Genomic DNA, 19,708 nt, shown 5'->3' with positions numbered 1-19,708 from the left:
TTTACAATTCCCTTAACTATCAACAACCATAAATTCACATTGGCCTCCCAGGCTGTAACTAGTCCCACTGGCACTGTTAATGCATCCTCTGTGCTCAGTATGATCTTTACATCAACAACCACATAAACACCTCTAGTGTGTATTTCCCCAACAAGTTCCCTACAATTCCCCTAACATATGCCTCCACTGGCCTTATATTTGCCTGCAACCTGCATTCCCTCACTTCAGCTTCTTCCTACTGCATCCTCAAATGCAATTGTAAACTCTATATAGTAAACTAAAATAAAGTGTTTATTTTGTCAAATCAATTTTTGGTGGAAGGGTGGCACAGTGACACAGCAGATAGTGTCATAGTCATACAGCTCCAGGGACCTGGAGGTTGTGGGCTCAAGTCCAGCTCTGGGTGACTGTCTGGGAGGAGTTTGGTGTGTTCTCCCTGTGTCCACGTGGGTTTCCTCCGGGTGCTCCGGTTTTCTCCCATGGTCCATAAAATACACATTGGTTGGTGGATTGGCGACTAAAAAGTGTCCCTAGGTGTGAATGTGAGAGTGTGTATCACCCTGTGAAAGACTGGTGCCCCCTTCAGGGTGGGTTCCCACCTTGCACCCTGTGATTCCAGGTAGGCTCCAGACTCACCGCAACGGGATAAGCGGTTACAGACAATGAATGAATTAACAAATTTATTGTGGAGGGATACATGCAAAATCTTGGGGTTGTGGGATCAATCCCTGCTACAGGTGACTGTCTGTAAGAAGTTTGTTGTTCTCCCTGTGTCTGTAAGGGTTTCCTCCAGGTACACTGATTTCCTCCCACATTCCAAAAACACATACTGTTAGGGGTACTGACTGTTCAAATGTGTTCATAGGTGTGAGTGTGTGGTCCCCTTCGATGGACTGGCACCTCCTCCAGGATGTGTTCCTGTCTGTGATTCCAGGCAGACTCCGGACCCACCAAGACCCTGAACATAATGAAGATATTGCAAAAAGTGATTGAATGAGTTTAATGTGTTTATTTATTTATGTATATTAGTGAGATGCACTCAAATGTCTATCTGTTTTTGTTGTATGACAGCTTGCAGAATATGCAGATATGAATATATGAGCTTGTTTCTACAATTTGATAAAATTCTAAATAAGGACAACGGCCAATTCAGTGGCATGTTATGGCATAGGTCTATTTCTGACCAGTTAATGACTCTGTAAGCAACATCCTTCATAAGACAAAACAAATAAAAGCTATTTTAACATGGCACAACCTGTGTTTGTGACTATAAATATTAAATCAGAATTACTAAATGGACTGAGGTCAGAATGAAGCAGTGTGATAGATTAAAATAGAGTAGCTGGTCTCAGAAATTTGGGTGTGTGTGTGAGTTGACATCAGCAGTAAATCACCTTTCAATCAAGTGATCAGAGGCTGATACAGAAACTGATACTGGAACCTGCAGAGACATATGATCATGCAACATTTTTTTAAATATTTTTCCAGGACTGTATCTCATTTCGGTTCTCCTGAGGTAAGCAGAGCACAAATTTAACAAATGGACTAATAATAACAAAACTCTATGTTAGGCTGATGCCCCTGGGTCAGAAACGTCTTTTTAGTCAAACAGAGACAAACCAGTAAGAAAAATATATTTAGACCCCACCTGAACCACGCCCCTTGGGGTTAGGTTCCATTTTGCGCAGTCCTAGTCTGGGACAATTTCCCTGCAGGGGGAAGGTATGGAAAAATCAGCCTGAACGTGTTATGGAAAAATAAAAGTATAAAACTCAAGACTACCATGTAAAAGGAGGGGAAAAAACGAAAAAGAGGAACTATGTAGAACGGTAGAAGGTCGCTAACAGAGCTTCTGCGCAAACAGAACGCAGCGTTGACACTCATGCCCGCGCCCTGAACGGCAGAGTGGATGCTTTGACGTTAGCTTATCTGCTAATGTGTGCGTGATTTCAGACCAAATTTAACACGGAGGTAAGTTTTATCTCCTTAAACAGGGGTTTTAGATAAAAGTGATGGATTTGATGAACTCAAAGAGCCTGGGGTTAAAAGCTGTTACGTTTAGAAATGGCAGCTAATACAGAACAGCATCTTTTTTTCTCTAATATCAATACAAGGCCAGTACTCAGATAATATTACCTTTTCAGCACATAAATATTAATTATCACAAGCCAAGGGGCTTCTATATATTTCGGAATATTTTGGAGTAAAGTACATTAGTTTTTCACTCACTGTATTTTCAGAAAACGGCCCAAATATAATTTGAAAGTGGAAAGTAAGAAAAATGAGGAATATTGGGTTTTAAGCCATCGACTAGGCAATGACAGGACACACATATTTAAGTATTATGTTAACATTTGTTGGCAACTTTTAAAGTCAAGGATTAATCTCCTAAACACTCATCTCATCAAAATTACGTAGATCTTTAAAGGTTATTTTCTATAAAAACCCCTAAAAGTGTTTGAGATGTAACTGCACCTTTATTCAGTACACGTGTATCTATGATTATACAATTAGTCCATAACTCTGTGTAATCTTCTCTGACTCTTACTTCTTTTGATTGAACGCCCCGCCCAGCAAGTTTATGAGATTAGTTCTTAGATTTATGACATAAAAAACACTGGCTGTCTAAAATCTTCGAGACAGGAGCACTGCAGTTTCAGAGCAGAAATGCTAAGCCAAGGCGTTGACAGAAAAATATCTCTCATGGATTTGCACTGGTGAGTGTCTTAGAAATGACTCAATTAAATCATTCAAAAAATGGAAATTTATAAATATTTCCTAGATGATTTCTCAGCAGACAGTGACTTAAATGAATGAGTCTAGCTTGCATTATTTTCACCAATGCTTGTAAAAATGCATTAAAACATTTAAAAAGTAGAAACTATTCTATTGTCATACAATTTCATACAGGATGAATCATGACATTTTAATCTGATTCATATATTAATATATAAATAACATGGTTTGTTATATATCTGGTTATAAATTATGGTAAATAGTAATGGGTTGCTACAGGCAGAAACAGTGTATTCTACAGTACTGTGGAAAAAGTCTTATATTTATATTTATATAGATATATTTCCTGTATATTTGCATATATGTAAAACAAAGTGGTTTCAGATCCTCATAGTGTTAGACAAAGTGACGAACACATTTTAGTAATGATTATTACACTTCCTGAAAGAGAAAACATTTGCAAAACCTATATCACCTCTGTGAAAGAGATACTGCCGCTAAATCTTTCGATGGATGTTAACAGCAGCTTTAAAGGGCGTAATTGAGTAAGGTTTGTTAACTAAATGTTTGCTTTTAACACAAATAGTGGACAAAAATGTGTAATATTTGTTTACTTGATGTTTGTTCATAACACCATTTAGAGGGCTGCACTGAGTAATATTTGTTTATTTCATGTTCATTAATAACAATTTTAGAGAGTAGCTGTAAATAATGTTTGTTTAATTGATGTTTGTAAGTAAGACCTTTAGAGGTCTGAGGTGAGTAATGTTTTTTATATTTATTTTTGTAAATGTCACATTTAGAGGGCAGCCCATAATGTTTTTTTAATTAATGATTTACACAACATGTATAACAAGATAAGCAAGTGTTGGATGATAACCCCAAATAATACTGGACTGCCATGAGGTGAGATATGGAAAGGGTTAAGCCAAAACTTTCAAACACAGATTATCACTACTTTCTATAATAACAATATTTGTTTTCATTCTAATATTAGAATTTGGGATTTTTTGGCAAAAAAATTCTTACTGCTCAGAAAAATAGCTTTTTAAATGTCATATTTTCAGGTGCTTAAAATCTTTGCACAGTACTGTATCTGTTAATCATAATAACAGCATACGTCCCTCACAAATACTAATCATTTGAATAACTGTAAAAATTATTACATTTTTTCCTTGTCTTTTTCTTTCAGATCCGAGTTTTTGTGGTACAGGCATGATAGCTGGAGAACGCCCTTGTTTTATGGGTGTTAGCCTTCAGGACTCCTGATCCAGCTACATGATTGATTACATCTCACTCAACTGAACTACACATGGCCTTTACCAAAGAGACAGTTCTCTGTTTCAAGTGCTACACCTTTATCTAATAACTCAGCAGGAAAACATTACCTGAATGTTGTCCTGTACGTTAGTGTCATAACTAAGGCAGCTGTTGGAATACTACTGGAAAACAGCTTGGTTTGTGCTCAGTTTTTAATTTGTTGTTTGCAACTGGAAGGTGGGAATGCCGAGGTCCAAAGAAATTTCAGAGGTCCTCCGCAAACAAGTTGTCGAGGCCCATCAGTCTGGGAAGGGGTACAAGCTCATATCCAAGGGTTTGGGTCTTCCCAAGACCACTGTCAGGTCCATCCTCCGTAAATGGAAACAGTTTGGAACAGTGGGAAACCGGCCAAGGAGCGGCCGTCCCCCCAAAATCAGTGTAAGAACGAGGCGAGAGATCATCCGGCAGGTGATGAAAAACCCTTGTACAACCTCCAAGGATCTCCAGGTCATTCTCGCTTCGGCTAACATTCATGTACATGACTCCACCATCAGGAGGCTGCTTGGAATTCATGGAAGGCCGACTCTGAGTGGCCTCAAGAATGTCATGGATTTAATGGCTTCCGCTGAAGATGAGGAGAGTTTCCAAGAGATGCCTGAGAAGTCAGGCAGTTCGGACAGGTTTAAGCCAGGTGTCAAGGCTGAAGATAACCAGCATAATTTCAATGAACGAAATTCCAGCAAGGGCACAGGAGATGGCGCTGTTGTTACCACAGAAAAGGAGCATGTGGATGACAGTGAAGCTGCAAGCCAGGATGATGATGAGAGTCAAGAAAATGGTCACATTCCTGCCGGTGATGACAAGGGTAGGGATAGTGGAGATGACACAGATAGTGACTGGTGGTGATATAATACAGACACAGCTGACAATATACATGGTGGCATTGTCAGTTACAGGCAGATGATGAAGAAATGGACAGTTTTAAAGAGACAGGAGGACACAGCAATCAGAAAAATGTTGGAGATGGAGTACAACACTAGCACTTGACCTAAAGCGCACGTAACTTAGGAGGACCATCAAGCTTTCTAATCATGAAGGGCTAGGGTTATGGCACTATATGGCCAAACATTTGTGGACACCAGTTTGTCATCTCAGGCACCATCTGCATGGATCCGGATATTTTAAAAACAGATTTTCCTCCCTCTGTTTTTGATAATATCCCAGTCCAGACGAATACAAAAATGGCTGCATTATCATGACAGTCCACTAGGGGGCCATAGCACCTTTTAAAGCGAGACATCAAAACACCACCACACATGGTGAAACACAGAGGTTTAATCTCAGATCACTCCATACTCCCTATGTAGTGCATTACACAAGTCATGACATTACTGAATCTAAACCCATTGCATTATATATTTCTAATGCTACATCATTTATATTTGTTCACATGTGGGAATCTGTTATTTAGTGATATCTAAATGTATATATTGTAGTTTTATGACTTATGTAATTCACTATATAAAGAGTGAGGAGCTAAATTTCAGCCAGAAACATTTTTCTGTGTTTTCGAAAAGCTCCATTTTCCTCGTCCACATGAGAACAGTGACAATGGCGTTTTCAAAAATCTCCTTCTTGAGGAGCGCTTATGAGTGACTCAAAATGCCGTTTACATGTAGACAGGAGGCCAAAACCCAGAAAAAAAAAAAAAGTCATCCTAGAACTATTGGATGGAGCTCCATTGCTCCAGAGAACACAGTTCCACTACTCCACAATGTCCAATGTTTGGGCCTTTACACCCTAGCCCAGACATTCTATTGAACATGGTGCTTTAGACTCATGTGCAGCTGCTAAAGACCATCCCTTTCTACTTAGAATGCATTTCTGTGGAGATAATATAAACATACAATGGGAGCACCTTAACAAAATCAACTGATTATTACAAGTGTCTATAAATAAATTGTTTACGATAACTCTAATAACTTAAACTTTAGTTATGACAGTCAGAAGTTTGGACACACCTGATTGTATTTAGTTGTATTATGTTTCAAAGTCATTTCTAAGACAAATATAAATATTTAAACTTGGTGCCTATGTATGAATTTGATACCAAATTAAAAATGTACGTTTAAATAATTTTACACAATATAAAAAATGTGTTTTGTAGTCCAAATGTAGTCACACAGCAGGATATTTTATATCTGAAATTTTGCACGGGCACTAAAACACATCAAAATAATGGGAGCATAGGACTGCCATTCAGTACCAGTAACTATATTATTATAAAAATAATAATAAAATAGTTCAGGAAATCCTTTTTCATCATGTTTCTTTTGGAATAATACCTTGTATCTCCAGGTGAAGGTAATAACGTTCTTGAATTTGAGTTTATGGAACAACATTGTTTTTATGTCATTTTAGACTGTTGTTACACAGCACAAATTCTCACTAAATAATGAAAAAAGTATAAATGGAGATAAAAGGTTTTACACTGACAATTATTTTTTTATGTTTTGATGTGTGATGATTTATAGATTATGCTAATTGGCACAAATTCATAAGCTTCCATTGCTAATTAGTGACATTAGCCTTGTGTCATTGCAAACTTGAAGAAACATATTCATCAAATATGTCTTGACTGATTGACTACATTTGTGGAAATGGAAAACATTTTTATTCAACATTATCATGTTGTACATGGCCAATGGAATCCTATATATGAATGATACCAGATTTGTAATAATTTGTTATAATTTATATGCATAAATGCATTATCCTTATTTATAGTCTTATATATATATATATATATATATATATATATATATATATATATATATGTATAGTTTACATGTTGTTTAAAAATAAGCTTGTGTTATTTCTACATCCTGTAAATGGCTTGTAAATATGTTTGTATCTATGTCCAAGACAAGGCCTTCTGAAGGCATAGAAATAAGTGTTGTTTCTGTTCTGAGATGTTCCATTTTGTTATTTGAGGCTCAGAAAGAGATGTGTTGGGTTTTATTTTTTATTATTATTATTTTTTATTTCTTTTGCCATACCAATATTTGGGGGCTGCTGAAGATTGTTGAGACTTCCTAGAAATAAAATAATTACCTCTGGATTGTAGAATTCTAGTCCTTTTTTTGTTGTTGGGGATGGAGGCAGTGTCATAAATAAGCATTGCATTTATGTATTAACCATCAAAAACAAGACTAAAATGGGGTTTTGCTGATGTTTTTAAATTTCCCTCAGAATTCAGTGATATGTTGTACACAAAGTCATACACAGTTGTATCCAAAATGGTCACTTCAGGTAAATGAAGAAAAAAATCAAATGTATATTAATGTAACATTTTAGGTTGTTTTGGAGCATTTCTATCAGTACTATCAATAATTGTAGTTTGAATTATTGGAGTATTTTTTGGAAAGTGATATTATTAAAACACTGTGTAATTGCTTCTGTGCTCATAATGGTTGAACCTCAGAGAAATTTAATCAAATAATTGTTTTTTAGGGGTGTGTACAAATTATTTGATATGTTGTCAATATCAACCAAGTAAAACAGGTTGTGATTAACCTGTAATTCCTGCTGTATGTTAAGCATGGTTCCTCCTAAGATTACCATTCAGCAAACAAAACATGAACAGTCTTGAAGCCTTGGATCATTATCCAGTTCCACAGATTACTTCGGGTGGGTCTATCTGTCTTAATTTAAAATCTAGCCATGTTTGGTGTGGCACTGAGCCTTTTGCCTTTCAGGTTTTAGGTTGAGGGAAGTGGGTGTAAATAAATCTCCTTGGTAACAATTGACGCAGGCATTTTATATTGACTCAACTTCAGAAATCTTGGTTGAGAAACTTTGTGCAAATAGTACAGTTGAGTCATACTCGGGATACCACCTCAGATGAGGGAAGTGGGAGGTTACTCCCAGTAAATTACACTATATACGACCAAAAATGTGTGGACACCTGCTCATTCAACATTTCTTCTGTTCTCTGTCATGATGAACCCCCATCCAGGATCTTTGGGATAAGCTGTCCCCAGAATGAATCATTCAGCATTAGGAACAAGGAAAAACACAGATATTGATATATGTCTATTTAGGCTACATTTCCCAACAATGTTCTTATACAGTCTTAAGAGAACAGGTAACGCTATGTATTTATATAATGGCATCTTCTGAGCTAATCAGAGACCTGAAATTGTGAAATTGAGGAAAGCAGTATGATGCACTCCACCCCCACTGTTGTGCTAAAGCGGAAACCAGTGGGAAAACAAACAAATAAATAAATAAATCTGGCAATTTATGTGTTAACACACCTCTTTTGTTGCTTCACACAAACAGACACACCTCTCTCGCAACTTCACATTCACAAACACCTGTCTCCTGTCTCTGTCACATACAGTACTCTGAAAATGTGTTTAACCCTCTCCTGATTTTTCCTTTTTTTTTGCCTGATTGCTTTAAAGGTATTATATCTGGCCCTTTATGTTTTTCTGAAATAAAAATATTAATCAGGATTGTGTTTTCTCTTTGCAGCATCAACAGCCTATGACTCTCTAAGAAAGCTTTAGACTAGATGTTGGAATATTGCTGTGAGGATTTGATGTCATAAGCAAAGTCAGGTGCTGATCTTGGACAATTAGCTGTGGTACAACGTATCACAGAGTTACGTAATAGAGCTCTATCACTCCAGAGAACAGTTCCACTGATCCACATCTCTATGCTAGACAGCTTCACATACTTCTAGCATCTGCCTGACATTGAGAATTCGTTTTCACATTGAGAAATTCATTCATTCATTGTCTGTAACCGCTTATCCAGTTCAGGGGTGCAAGGCAGGAACACACCCTGGATGGGTCACCAGTCCTTCGCTGGGTGACACACACTCACACATAGTATGGTTAGTTTTGAGTAGCCAATCCTCCTACCAACAAGTGTTTTTGGACTATGGGAGGAAACCCACGCAGACACAGGAAGACCACACCAAACTCCTCACAGACAGTCCATTTATAAAGAAATTTGATTTTATGCTTTTCTGTGGAGACTGGCCATTTGCATCTACAACACTTGCACATTAGATTAGTCAGCTTTACCTATTATAAGGAATGCTTAGACATGAAGAATCAAGACAATGTTGATTGAGCATAGAAACACCAAATGATTCCAAACCTTTACTGAAGGAGAAAACAAGTTGTACCATTCATTCATTCATTCATTCATTATCTGTCATTCCGTATTCAGCACTGCAGAAACTGCACTGTGTAGGTTTGGGAGGAGGGTAGGAAACCAACAACGCCTCACCCTTGATTTCAGGACAATGCTATAAAATTGAATTACAATCTGCAACTGTCATATAAGCCCAGAAGCTAAAACAAAACAAAACAAACAAAAAAAAGAAAATAAAAATCTTACCTAGTGTTCCTTTAAAACTGTGATCTAATTGGCACATCACACACTAACATTGGACATACTGCAGTGCTGAGAATGATCCACCACCCAAATATTGAAGAGACCTGACCATTGAAGAACAAGTTTACATTGAAGAAAAAGGTTACAAAATATACACAGCATATGATGAAGTCTATAAGGGTATCACTCTTACAAATTATGGTTCCAGAAGGGTTCTAGATTATATATTTTTATATATAGAAGCATAAGTTATTAAAGAGACCTTTGCACAATTAAAGGGTACTTTGCATTGTGAAGGAGGTTCTTCCAATTGATGGAGAAAGTGCTATAGAGGGTTTATTTAGCACTTTTCACAAAAGATTTCTATATGTCACCAAAAATAGTCCTTCTATTGCTACGATGTCAAGTTTGTTGCAGTAGAAGAACTGTTTTGGTGCCATATACAACCCTTTTCTAAAAGATGCTAGAACCATCTAACACATCCTCTATCAATTTGTAATCCCCTTCACAAGGCAAAGGACCCTTAAATAATGCAAAATGTTATTCACTTGTTCAGGACTCTATAAGGAACCATTTTCTTGACCAAAGAACCTTGTAGAATCACCATTTTAAGTGTGTAGAACTAAATGTGTTCCTGTATGGTTAGACAGTGAGTGTAGAAACAAGGAAGTAATTTTAATATTTTGGCTGATCAGTGTATACGTGCACTTCTCCACTGTGTGTGCTGTTTTGCTGTTATTACTGTTTTTTTCATAGTTACTGTACCGTTATTTGTTTGTGTTTTGTTGTATCACTCTCCTGTGGGTGCTGAGGTGATCCGGAACAGTGTTCCCCTCACGGGGCAAACACCATTGGGCACGAACCGTCACTTTGGCTCGAAGCCAATACTTTTTTCCGGCACCTGATTGGTTGCTGCAATGAAAAGGGTTGATTCTGATTGGTTGTGGGAGTCAAGCGGCTGTGGGCTGATGCACTCTTCATGAATATTCATGAGCGTGTCTGCACTGCCTGGAATTGAACTCGAGGGTGGAATAAAGCGAAGGAAATCCCGGTTATCTGTGTTATCTAGTTCTTATCTACGTTTATTGCACTCGCTGCGAGGTTTTGCTGAATGTTGTCGCTGGATTCACGTTTTTGGGTTGGTTTTTTGGTTTTAACTTGCAATTATTGGCGCAAATTAATCGAATGGACCGAAACCGGCCGGCTGTATTTTAACGTTAGTCATGGAAGCTAAGCTAGCCAGGGCGGCAGTGGAGGTGGAAATTAGGTTTATTGGAATATGTTTTTTTATCGAACTGTATTTTGCTTTAGAATTTCATTAAGTTACGGTTGAACTGACTCACATTTTTTGAGGAAGATATCTTGTACGTCATGTCGGTCGTCGACGGAAAGAAAGCTATCTGATAGCTAGCTTAAAGCTCGTGGCCGTTTACCGTTGGTTCCGAGGTACAGTAACACTAATCTCTTCTCTGTTTCATTGCAGGTCAGTGTTGTCTTGTTACGGTTTCTCCCTGGACAAAAAAGAGGATTGACAGCTGAAGGGAACGCCCTTTTGCTTTAAAATCACCCGCATAGCACCTCTATTGAACCGCACTGTATAAGAGGCAGAAGACGTTGTCACTTCGACTTAAACATATCTAGGGGGCGAAAAACGTTCGATCGGACGTATATTCATCTCACTGTCCCTCAGAATTTGGGTTTATGTAATTATATTCCAGGTATGTCATAATTTGTTGTGTGAGATCTATTAGGAATATTCATTTTTATTCATATTTTTTGTATTGTGTTGGCAGTTTTAGTTGAACAAGCTTGGCGATAAAACCGAGATAAACGAACTTACCCTCTTTTGTGTTATTTCAGGTCAGTGTTATCTGGTTACCAACTCTGGAAAACAACCAAGGAGGAGGATTTACAGCCCTTCGCTTTAGAGCTTAAAAGCAGTGAAGGTCTGCAGTTAATAACAGCGTTAGGGATTGAAACCCCCTTCTGTTGGGATATATTCATCCCTCTGGGAGAGTCCTCTTGGGTCACAGCTACGTTTCAGCCCAGTAAGAAGGAGGATAACGCGGTTCACGTCGACGTTTATCCGCTTAAGCCGTTAGCTCATCCTTAGTCATAACTTCCCGGCGCTACTGCGTTTTGTTTTTAAAGTGTGTTCATCGTCCAAGATGATGCAAATCTGCGACTCGTACAACCAAAAAAACTCTCTGTTCAATGCCATGAACCGCTTCATTGGCGCCGTGAACAACATGGACCAGACGGTGATGGTGCCCAGTCTCTTGAGGGACGTGCCGCTGGACGAGGCGAAGGAAGTGAGCTCTACGTCCAGCTTCTTCAAGCACGGAGACATGTACGGCTACTATGTCCTACTCAAATCCATTAGGAACGACATTGAATGGGGCGTCCTCCAGGGAGACGAAAGACGCAAGGAAAACCTTGGCGTTTCCAGCAGCCTCGACATGAGCCGGGTCGAGCAAGAGGACGAGGACGATCTGGAGAAGTTGTTTCACTTCCATTTGAACGGGCTTCACGCCGTCCTTTCCAAACTCACCCGCAAGGCAAACACGCTCACGAACAGGTACAAGCAGGAGATTGGTTTTGGGGGCTGTGGGCATTAAAATCCTCTCATGTCCTCGTCTCCATATCACCCGCGGTGTTCCCTGCTCTAACATGCCAGGGAAAGGTTCACCAAAGCCGGGAATATGCAGGCATCAGCCTGGATCCTTGTGCTGTAGCGTAATCCATCCTTATTCCCTTGGAATCTGGAATAATAGATAAAATATAATAATAAAGCGAAACGAAACGTACTTGATCTAGCACCTAACTTTCCCTGTTGTTTGCACCTTGTGTAACTTGGACACTTACAGACTTTTTTTTGTTTTGTGTTTTGTTTGGCTTGGGATGAAGCACGTGTTGTTTTATTTAAAATAAGATATGCAAAGAACGACGCACAAAATGGGTTTTAACAAGGGGTGGGAACAATGTATTTTTTATTTTTTTTTTTTGATTGGAGACTATCATGTAATTTATGTGCAAAGTGCTACTGCTGCATATTAATGTTAGTCAAATTCTGAAGTGCATAAAAAACTAAAATGCCAAAAAGTTCTGCAGTAGGCTTAATCAGTGAGATGGAATCAAATGATAATTCAGTTTTTAAAGTATGTTGACTGATTCCAGGAGATTAGGTTAACTGCTTAATATCATGCTAATATAGCTATATCAGGTTTGTCATGTCCTTTGTTTTTCTACCATGGAGCTGGTACTGAAAAAAAAATAAATTTTGTTACTAATATTTTGGCTATCACTTGAGTCTTTTATTTTAAGTTTACATATAATATGGGAAAAGAAATTCAAAAGATATTAGTTTGGCAAATAGTTTAGTCAGAACAATAACATATTTAGATGCTATTTGTGTTGATTTTGATGTCTTAAGTGTCTGAAAGGAAGACTTTTTTTTTATTCCCCCCCCCCAATTCTTGGTCACCATGGAAAGTTACCTGGATGCAGGTGGCTCAGACAGCCTCAGCTGTTGTGGAAAGAAGCTGGCTTGTCTCATCATGTCCTGAACAATGCCCATGGAAGGGATTGAATACACAGTGTGATTATATTTAAGTCTTAGTGTCATGGAGAGAGAGATCCTTATTGCTGCAACTGTCTGTCCCACCCTCCCCTGCAGATTTCCTGTTGCTGAGTCAAAGCTGGAGCATTCCTTCTCTTCCCAGTGACTAATGTGCTTTAAATAGAGTGCTTACTCTGCTGTAAATTGATCTAAATCAATTAATACAGAGTACAGGTTTGGGTAAGTAGGTCTTTTGTCATACCCAGTATAAAGGCAATAGCTATCATCAGTTAAGGCCAAAAATGCTGAACAACGTGTTAAGTTCTTGCAGATTAGCTTCTGAAATGCCTTGGAAGTGTACGTAACCTGACAGTGTAAGCATTCTCATGATGCAACCTATATGCCATTATTATAAAAATCCCAGATTTAATGTTTATTTTGAAAAAAATATTTAATACAAGGTATGTAACATCCACTACAGCCATAACAATATAATGAGAATATGTGATTTAATGTCCTTAATGTACAGACAGTGCTTGTTTGGTGGAATGAAAACTTGCACTAATACCAGTTCTTTAACAATAAACAATTTATTGTTTACCCCTGATACAACATACATAATTTTCTGTGTACTAGGACTTCAATTTTAACATGGGTTTAGTGATAAGGGGCATCTAAAGTGTCTATGTTTTAAGGGCTTGGGTCACCAATCTTATCCATAGTACAGCCTCAGGTTTTCATTCCACCTAATTAGGAGCACAACTCAATTGTCTGAAATCTGATAAGAATTGTTAAACAAGTGAGATCAAGTGTGCTTCTGCTTGAGTGTAATTAAAACTTGCAGATACACCATGCCTATGTGAATAAGAATTGGTGAGTTATGTTTTAGAGCATTGTAACATTTGAGGTCCATATTACTTTATATACTCAAAATGAAATTGTTTGGTAGTTTTCCCTGCTCACAAACCTTGTTTAACTCTTCTGTCTGTGCTCAGGTGTAGTTTGTATATTTAAGTGCTGAGCTTGTCTCCAGAACAGGAATTGGACACCCCTTATATAAATAAGAGTGTTGGATTCCAGCTCTGCAATATTTAGTGTTGTTCCAAGAATTAGCCCAATTGATTAGCTAATTAGTTGATTATCCAGCTTTTAGTGAATGGAATTAGATATGCATGGTTGTAAATGTAATACACTGCAGGACAATGTTAATAGAAAGGCAAGGAGTCTTTAACTAAGGCAGGAGTTGCATATAGAACCCTAATAACAAATTGAAAATATAAATACATGTCCAAAGGTTTATAAGCACCACTTACAAATAATGAATTAAGCTGCTTTAAGGTGCATACATTCAATGTTCAGTTATGAACACTTTTGTGTTTGTATAATCTTCATAGAAAAACATGTTATGGAATGGGATGTGTCACATGAGCTTAAGATCACTATGATTCATAAGTGAGTATTTCTTTTTTCCAAGTAAAGCCCCTTTTAATATAGAGTCCCATTTCATATAGAGTCCTTGCTAAGAATATAATGTAAATATTTGTGGCCATGGATGGTAGCAGTGTAATCAGTGTAGACTGCAGCTTTTCAGTTGTATAAATGCACAGGGCATTCGGTGCAAAGACATTGATCTGGAATCCTAATAGCCATGGCATCAGCAAGTTTCTGGAGCAGGTGCTGCAGAGTGCGGGAGTTCTGTCCTTGAGATGTGCTGCTTCGCTTGCTTCACTTCCTCTTTTCGCACTTTAAATGAATTGTGCTTAAGGTGATTAATAAGGAGATAAAGTTAGCAGTCCCATCATGCGTTTTGATCAAATTAGTGGGAAGGACATTTTGTAAGACTGTCAGTTTGACACAAGTCTAATATCAGCATAATTGCAAACCAAGTTCTCAAAAATATTGGACATATGTGAAATGCTAAAGCAGTGACTTCAGCAGTTTGACGTGTATTTAAATTAAAAGAGTAGACAAGTTATTTATTGTTCAGTTTCAACTATTTTTGTGTCTTAAACTGACTTTAACAGATCCAAACCTTTGTGGAACATGTTGAAGGCATTACATTTGGAATAAATTTTTGTTTAATTAATAAATAAATAATAACTCATTCATAGGAAAAAATGTTTTTTATAAGCAAATAATGTTTTAAATACTGTCCCAGTTTGTTTTGGAACTTGGCCTTGGGTAATCTATAATCTATGATCTAGAAAACTTTTATATAGATGTTAGTAAAAAGTATGGACTCCAGAAACCTGTGCAAAGTACAACCAACTCCGCAGCTTTTTGACCCTGTACAGATTTGCTGCACAATGCAGGCCTTCTGAGAGAAAAGCTTATTCATTTCATATCTGCCAACTTGGCAGAAAGACTCCAGAAATCAAGCATCCTGGTGAAAGCAAAGCCCCAGGCACAAAGACCTGGTTTACTGGAGAATGGATATTCCTGGAATAATCTTTAACTAGATCACATTTATTACACTGAAAACACGTTTTAATCCTGGGACAGACTTAATCTGACCTAAAGTGACTCGAAATGCATTATATAATTTAACAGTTTCAATATCCAGGTCCTAGAATCCACTACCCTTCACAATTATATTCTGATCTCTGCCTAAACACATTGAATTAAATAGTGCAAGTCATCCAATAGCTTAAGTGTGTCTCAAATAAATCCCCTTATTTTCGATATAGTAGTCATTTTCTAGGGTCATAATAATTTCACCATGACACTGGATCCAAAAATCACAAATACCTTACAGAAATTTAGTAAATTAGCTAAGATACATAAGAAATTAAATGCACGAGTAGGATATAATAGTAAAACCCATTTTAAATGCTATATAAAAAGTGCAATTTAGTAGTTCACATTACTAACACTATAGATGCTTTCAGAAATGTTTGCTACTACTCTTGTACCCCACTTAAAGGTGACATTCACAATTTGAATTAAAAACTTTTAATAAAATTCTTATAATTTTTATAAATTTTCCTCACAATTAGCTAGTTCTCCAGTCTGTTCTGTTCTACTCTAAGAATTGTGCTTGTAATGTGTTTATGAAGCCCCAGTGTCATTAAATGCTAAAAAATAAGGTGTCTAGGTCCAATACGCCAAGCTTCCTCTCTCTGCTCTGGGCAGAGAAAATGCATCTGGAGTAGTTTAGACAACAGAGAGACAAATGCACAAACAGAGATGACTATATTGCTCTATTCCTGCTACATAGGTGGGTAATTACTTATTTTTGCTGTTTCAGATAAGTTAAGGTGGAACTGACACTACATTCGGAAGAATGCTAACGGCATGAAAGTAAACACAAACTACAGCAAAACGAAACATCTCGAGTTACAAATGAGTTTCTGTGGTAATTCAAACAGTGAATAAAAACTTACAGAGAAGTTAAACTTCAGCCACGTACAAATAACATTGATTTTTAACCCCTCAAACATATAAGACGTGCAGCTTCCTAACCTATACAAACTAGAGAGAACTGCGGTTCCCCAGTATTTTTGACACTGTCTTTAATTTAAAACTAAATTTAAAAAAATAATACAAGTATTTTTCTTGTATATTCTTCTAAGACAGCACAAATCATGTGTCATTATTCTGGGGTTGTGGGTTCAAAGCACACCTCTGGTGACTGTCTAAGAAGCGTTTGCTGTGTTCTCCTTTGGTGTGTTCTACATGTGTTTCCTTGAGGTGTTTCCTGTCTTGCACCCATTGATTCCAGGTTAGCTCCAGACCCACTGGGACCCTGTACAGGATAAAACAGAAGATGAGTAAATATATAAGTCATATATAATGTTTGTTAAGAGAGTTTCAATTTTGAATCCGGTGGAATATAAGCATTTACAAGGGGAAAATTATTGCTTTGTGTTCTGTAGTTACTTCAATTCAGTTTTGTTTTTTATAGTACATTTCACTGATTGGTTGGTCACAGCAGCTTTACCCAAGAAATGATCAAGAATATCAATAAACTGTCCAGATAAATGTCCAAAATATTTTATTCTAGTCACCTTTGTGACCTCTTTAGGTCACGTTTTTCTTTCCCTAAATAATATCTCCGCAAACTATGTCTTGACTTGAAACACAGCCCACAAGTTACCATTCTTAAGACAATCCTGACTTTGACACTGCTATCGCCCTTGTGCTGCTAATTAAAGAGCCGTGGCTGTGCAGGCCTTTGCTGACCTGGACGTTTTCTGGATACAGGAGATCTGAGGGTTTTGTTTATGAGCCTCGTGAGCTGATGTAACAACGGCCTGGGGCACGAAAGAACGAATTGCAGTGAGGACAGGGGGCGGATCATGATGCAATGTGCCCTCTCTGAGTAGAAAGGGAACCAGGTGCAGCCAGAAAACACTCTGGCTGATGAACTGCATCAAACCTAAACACACACACACACACACACACACACACATATATATATATATATATATATATATATATATATATATATATAGACACACACACACATACACACACACATGTCAAAGAAATGGTTTTATCAACAAAAGCTATATAGTATATTATGAAAACATCTGGCCATACTTTGTTTTAAACAGGAACCACCAGGAATTATCAGCAAGACTTTGCTCACAGGCCAAAGGCCATTAAGAAATGTCTGATGAGGATAATCAGGATAAAATTCTGCTTAGAGTACATATTTAATTTTATAGAGAATATATAGAGAATATATACTTAGGATATTGTGTTTAATGTATAATATTAAATATTTGGTCTGTAAATGTTTTAGTCTCATCAGTTGTTAAACATATTTCTGAGTAGGGAAAAATCAGGAAGATTTCAACTTTTAATAATATGAAAGGGAAAGCCCCCACAATAGGTTACTTTATTGATTTCATTTTTGCTAATTTCTTGCTAATAGAAAACTTAATATTTTGTCATTTTGTGTTTGTGCAATGTGTTGCTTAAACACAATGAACAATGCAGCTTACTTTTAATGCTCGTTTATGTTCAACGTTAAATCGCATGGAGCCTTCTGTCCATATTCTGCATTAACTTTGTCCATTTTTGTGCAAGTTCTCTGAAAGCTTACGGACAGGGGCGACCTGGCAATCTATGCGTTCTGGCCGTCAGGTCTATGGCCGCCGGGCCTGTTCAATAACCAGAATTTAGAGTCTAACAACTAACCACAGCAGGGGGCGCTCATAAGATAATTTGTCTATTTGTTAAGTATACATTTTGTTCATGATGAGCGACAGACAGCAGGGGGAAGAAGAACTGGTAACTGAGTTTAGGCTACTCATTGACCCCTCTCATAGTCAGCTTCTATTAACTGGATTTGCGTTGTGATGATGAGAACTATCATGTGGTTTATGTTGCTGTCAAAAAGAGCACGTAACTACCAAACTAATGTGACAACAGCATAAAATAAATAAGCAAGCATGCAAAATGACCATGATTGTTATTGACCACGACCGTTATTGGTCGATAACCTTCTCTGTAAACATTTAGTTGGTCAGTCTGCACGTCAGTAGTCCTTGTTTACGTCAGGCAAAACTCATGTACCTACCCTCATCTCGAGTAGCTATGCTGAAACGTAAATGTAAGAATTAAAGATGAATTAAAAAAGAAATTCCCATGTTTTGTGTAGCAAATAAAGGTGTAAAGGACCTAAAAGCACACATAGGTTCGGCTAAGCATACAACGGCAGCGACGGGTGAGAGCTCATCATCCCCCCACCCACCCCCCGAGACGTGTCCTCCATCTCACCATCTCAGATCTGGTCACCCTAGAAAATGTGGAAAAAAAATGTATCCATTCTAATGTGGCAAAGTATTTAACGGCCTCACTGACCACCGTTGTTTAAACATCTCCATCTTCACCATCTTTGTTGTTGTCGTTTAGACTCTGAACTGTCCTCTATTTCATGTATTGTTTAACATCCACTCCAAGGTAAAAACACATAGGAGTATGTGGCCAGTAACAGTTACATTTGAAATGGACGTATTCATTTATGCACATAAAGGGTGTTTCAAATTTACCCCTTGTGGTCTATGTAGTGCACTACCATTTTCTAGGCTCTAGAACAAACTATAACAATGTAATATGCAGTGGTTTTAATGACATATTTTATGTGCCTAAAGCAAAAATGAGTATTATATTAAAAATAAATAAGTAATAAAATTGATTTTTCAAAAAGGTTCAATAACAAAAGCCTTTTAAGGTATTTTTTTGTAGAACCAAATCCTGTGGTTTAAAGATATATAAGTATATAAACAAATAAGTCAAAAATATAAGTAAATGTGTGATTTCCACCAAATCCCGCAAAGGCAATGTGTACTGAGCTGCATAGTGCAGCTAAATAAATAAGAACACTTAAGCCTTCCTGATTTCCACAGCCTCCCAATGCTTTTTTTTTTCTCGCTTTTTATTTCTCATTGTTTTTCTTTTCCCTCCTTAAATCCGATCTTCAGGGAGCCCTCAAATCCTCCGTTTTATTGGGATAATCTGCATTATTCTGTATTATGTGGAGAGTGTACTGTGGGTCAGGGATTAAACCTAGAAAGTACATTTTTTCCAGGTCTGGAATTGCAAGGGATTTCTTAAAGTAAGTACATTTTTCTCTCCCACTCCCCCTCTCACTCCTTCATTCCTCTTTCAAAAAACTGTTTTTAAATGTGATATGAGACCTTCCCAATCCTTTGCTTCATACCTTTCTCCTCTTTTGCAGCCAAATCATGCAACATACAAAAGGCAAAAGCAGAGAAAGGGAGTAAAAACAAT

General features: G+C 37.5%; 2 protein-coding genes and 1 long non-coding RNA gene across 3 annotated transcripts; 2 read left to right on the top strand and 1 right to left on the bottom strand.

Annotated features, from left to right (window-relative positions):
• Positions 1–381: 381 nt before the first annotated feature.
• Positions 382–10,827, bottom strand: LOC136676751 (uncharacterized). Its single transcript, XR_010796313.1, has 3 exons — positions 10,752–10,827; positions 9,412–9,512; positions 382–958 (listed from the first exon to the last, which is right to left on the bottom strand). It is a non-coding gene; the product is annotated as an uncharacterized lncRNA (long non-coding RNA).
• On the top strand, positions 1,779–6,780 carry LOC136677172 (uncharacterized). Its single transcript, XM_066654611.1, has 2 exons — positions 1,779–1,971; positions 3,929–6,780. The coding sequence occupies exon 2, from the start codon at positions 4,240–4,242 to the stop codon at positions 4,900–4,902; it is 663 nt and encodes a 220-aa protein (XP_066510708.1). The 5' UTR covers positions 1,779–1,971; positions 3,929–4,239; the 3' UTR covers positions 4,903–6,780.
• LOC136676750 (mid1-interacting protein 1-B-like) lies at positions 10,410–12,692 on the top strand. Its single transcript, XM_066653955.1, has 3 exons — positions 10,410–10,546; positions 10,892–11,126; positions 11,269–12,692. The coding sequence occupies exon 3, from the start codon at positions 11,577–11,579 to the stop codon at positions 12,024–12,026; it is 450 nt and encodes a 149-aa protein (XP_066510052.1). The 5' UTR covers positions 10,410–10,546; positions 10,892–11,126; positions 11,269–11,576; the 3' UTR covers positions 12,027–12,692.
• Positions 12,693–19,708: the final 7,016 nt, after the last annotated feature.

The sequence above is a fragment of the Hoplias malabaricus genome, chromosome X2, assembly GCF_029633855.1.
Source record: "Hoplias malabaricus isolate fHopMal1 chromosome X2, fHopMal1.hap1, whole genome shotgun sequence".
NCBI lineage: Eukaryota > Metazoa > Chordata > Actinopteri > Characiformes > Erythrinidae > Hoplias > Hoplias malabaricus.
The sequence above is the reverse complement of the archived record's forward strand: the minus strand, read 5'-3'. Positions and strand labels throughout refer to the sequence as shown.